Here is a 576-nt window from a genome sequence, read left to right on the forward strand (position 1 = left end):
TGATGTGATGTGTGTCGCAGGGGGTTCACGAGTCTAAAGGTGTGAGCAGTGATTACCTGAAGCTGGAGTGTCTGGTGCAGAAGGTGGTGTCTCCGTATCTGGGGACTCACGGCCTGTTCTCCGGCGACGGCTCGGTGGCGCAGAGCTCGTGTGTTCTGGGTGAGCAGCGTCACAGTAAAGCTCACGCAGCAGTCGCAGCACATTCTCCTGACCCATCCTTCCTTTGCTGTTCTCAGAGAAGCGGCTCCTGCGCCGATGGCCGCGCTCCAGCGACTCGCCCGCTAAGAACCCCGTGGTGCGCTCCAAGAGCTACAACATGCCCATGCTGACGCCGGTGGCCGAGTACGACCCCGAGAGCAGCGCCGGGGCCAGACGCCACTCCGTGTGTCAGATGACCTCCTGCGCAGAAGAGCCAGACGTCTGCGAGGATCCGTCTCCTCCCATCGTGGACCAGATCCTGGAGTCTCTGGACTCAGACACCGAGGGAATATTCATCGACTTCCGCCGGCAGCGTTCCAGCTCGTCTGACTTCAGCCGGGAGAGCGAGAGCGCGGCGTGACCTTTGACCTGACGACA

The 576-nt window shown here is 61.5% G+C and overlaps 1 protein-coding gene across 1 annotated transcript; it reads left to right on the top strand.

Annotated features, from left to right (window-relative positions):
• The first annotated feature begins 22 nt into the window (after window positions 1–22).
• LOC107682234 (proline-rich protein 5-like) lies at window positions 23–570 on the top strand. Its single transcript, XM_016478549.1, has 2 exons — window positions 23–159; window positions 237–570. Exon 2 carries the CDS (start codon window positions 317–319, stop codon window positions 557–559), a length of 243 nt encoding a protein of 80 aa, XP_016334035.1. The 5' UTR covers window positions 23–159; window positions 237–316; the 3' UTR covers window positions 560–570.
• Window positions 571–576: the final 6 nt, after the last annotated feature.

This window comes from Sinocyclocheilus anshuiensis, unplaced genomic scaffold (assembly GCF_001515605.1).
Source record: "Sinocyclocheilus anshuiensis isolate Anshui unplaced genomic scaffold, SAMN03320099.WGS_v1.1 C31916686, whole genome shotgun sequence".
In the NCBI taxonomy this organism is placed as follows: Eukaryota; Metazoa; Chordata; class Actinopteri; order Cypriniformes; family Cyprinidae; genus Sinocyclocheilus; species Sinocyclocheilus anshuiensis.

Excerpts from the sequence above, each read along its gene's own strand:
- LOC107682234 (XM_016478549.1), top strand. The coding sequence starts at position 317 with ATGCCCATGCTGACGCCGGTGGCCGAGTACGACCCCGAGAGCAGCGCC.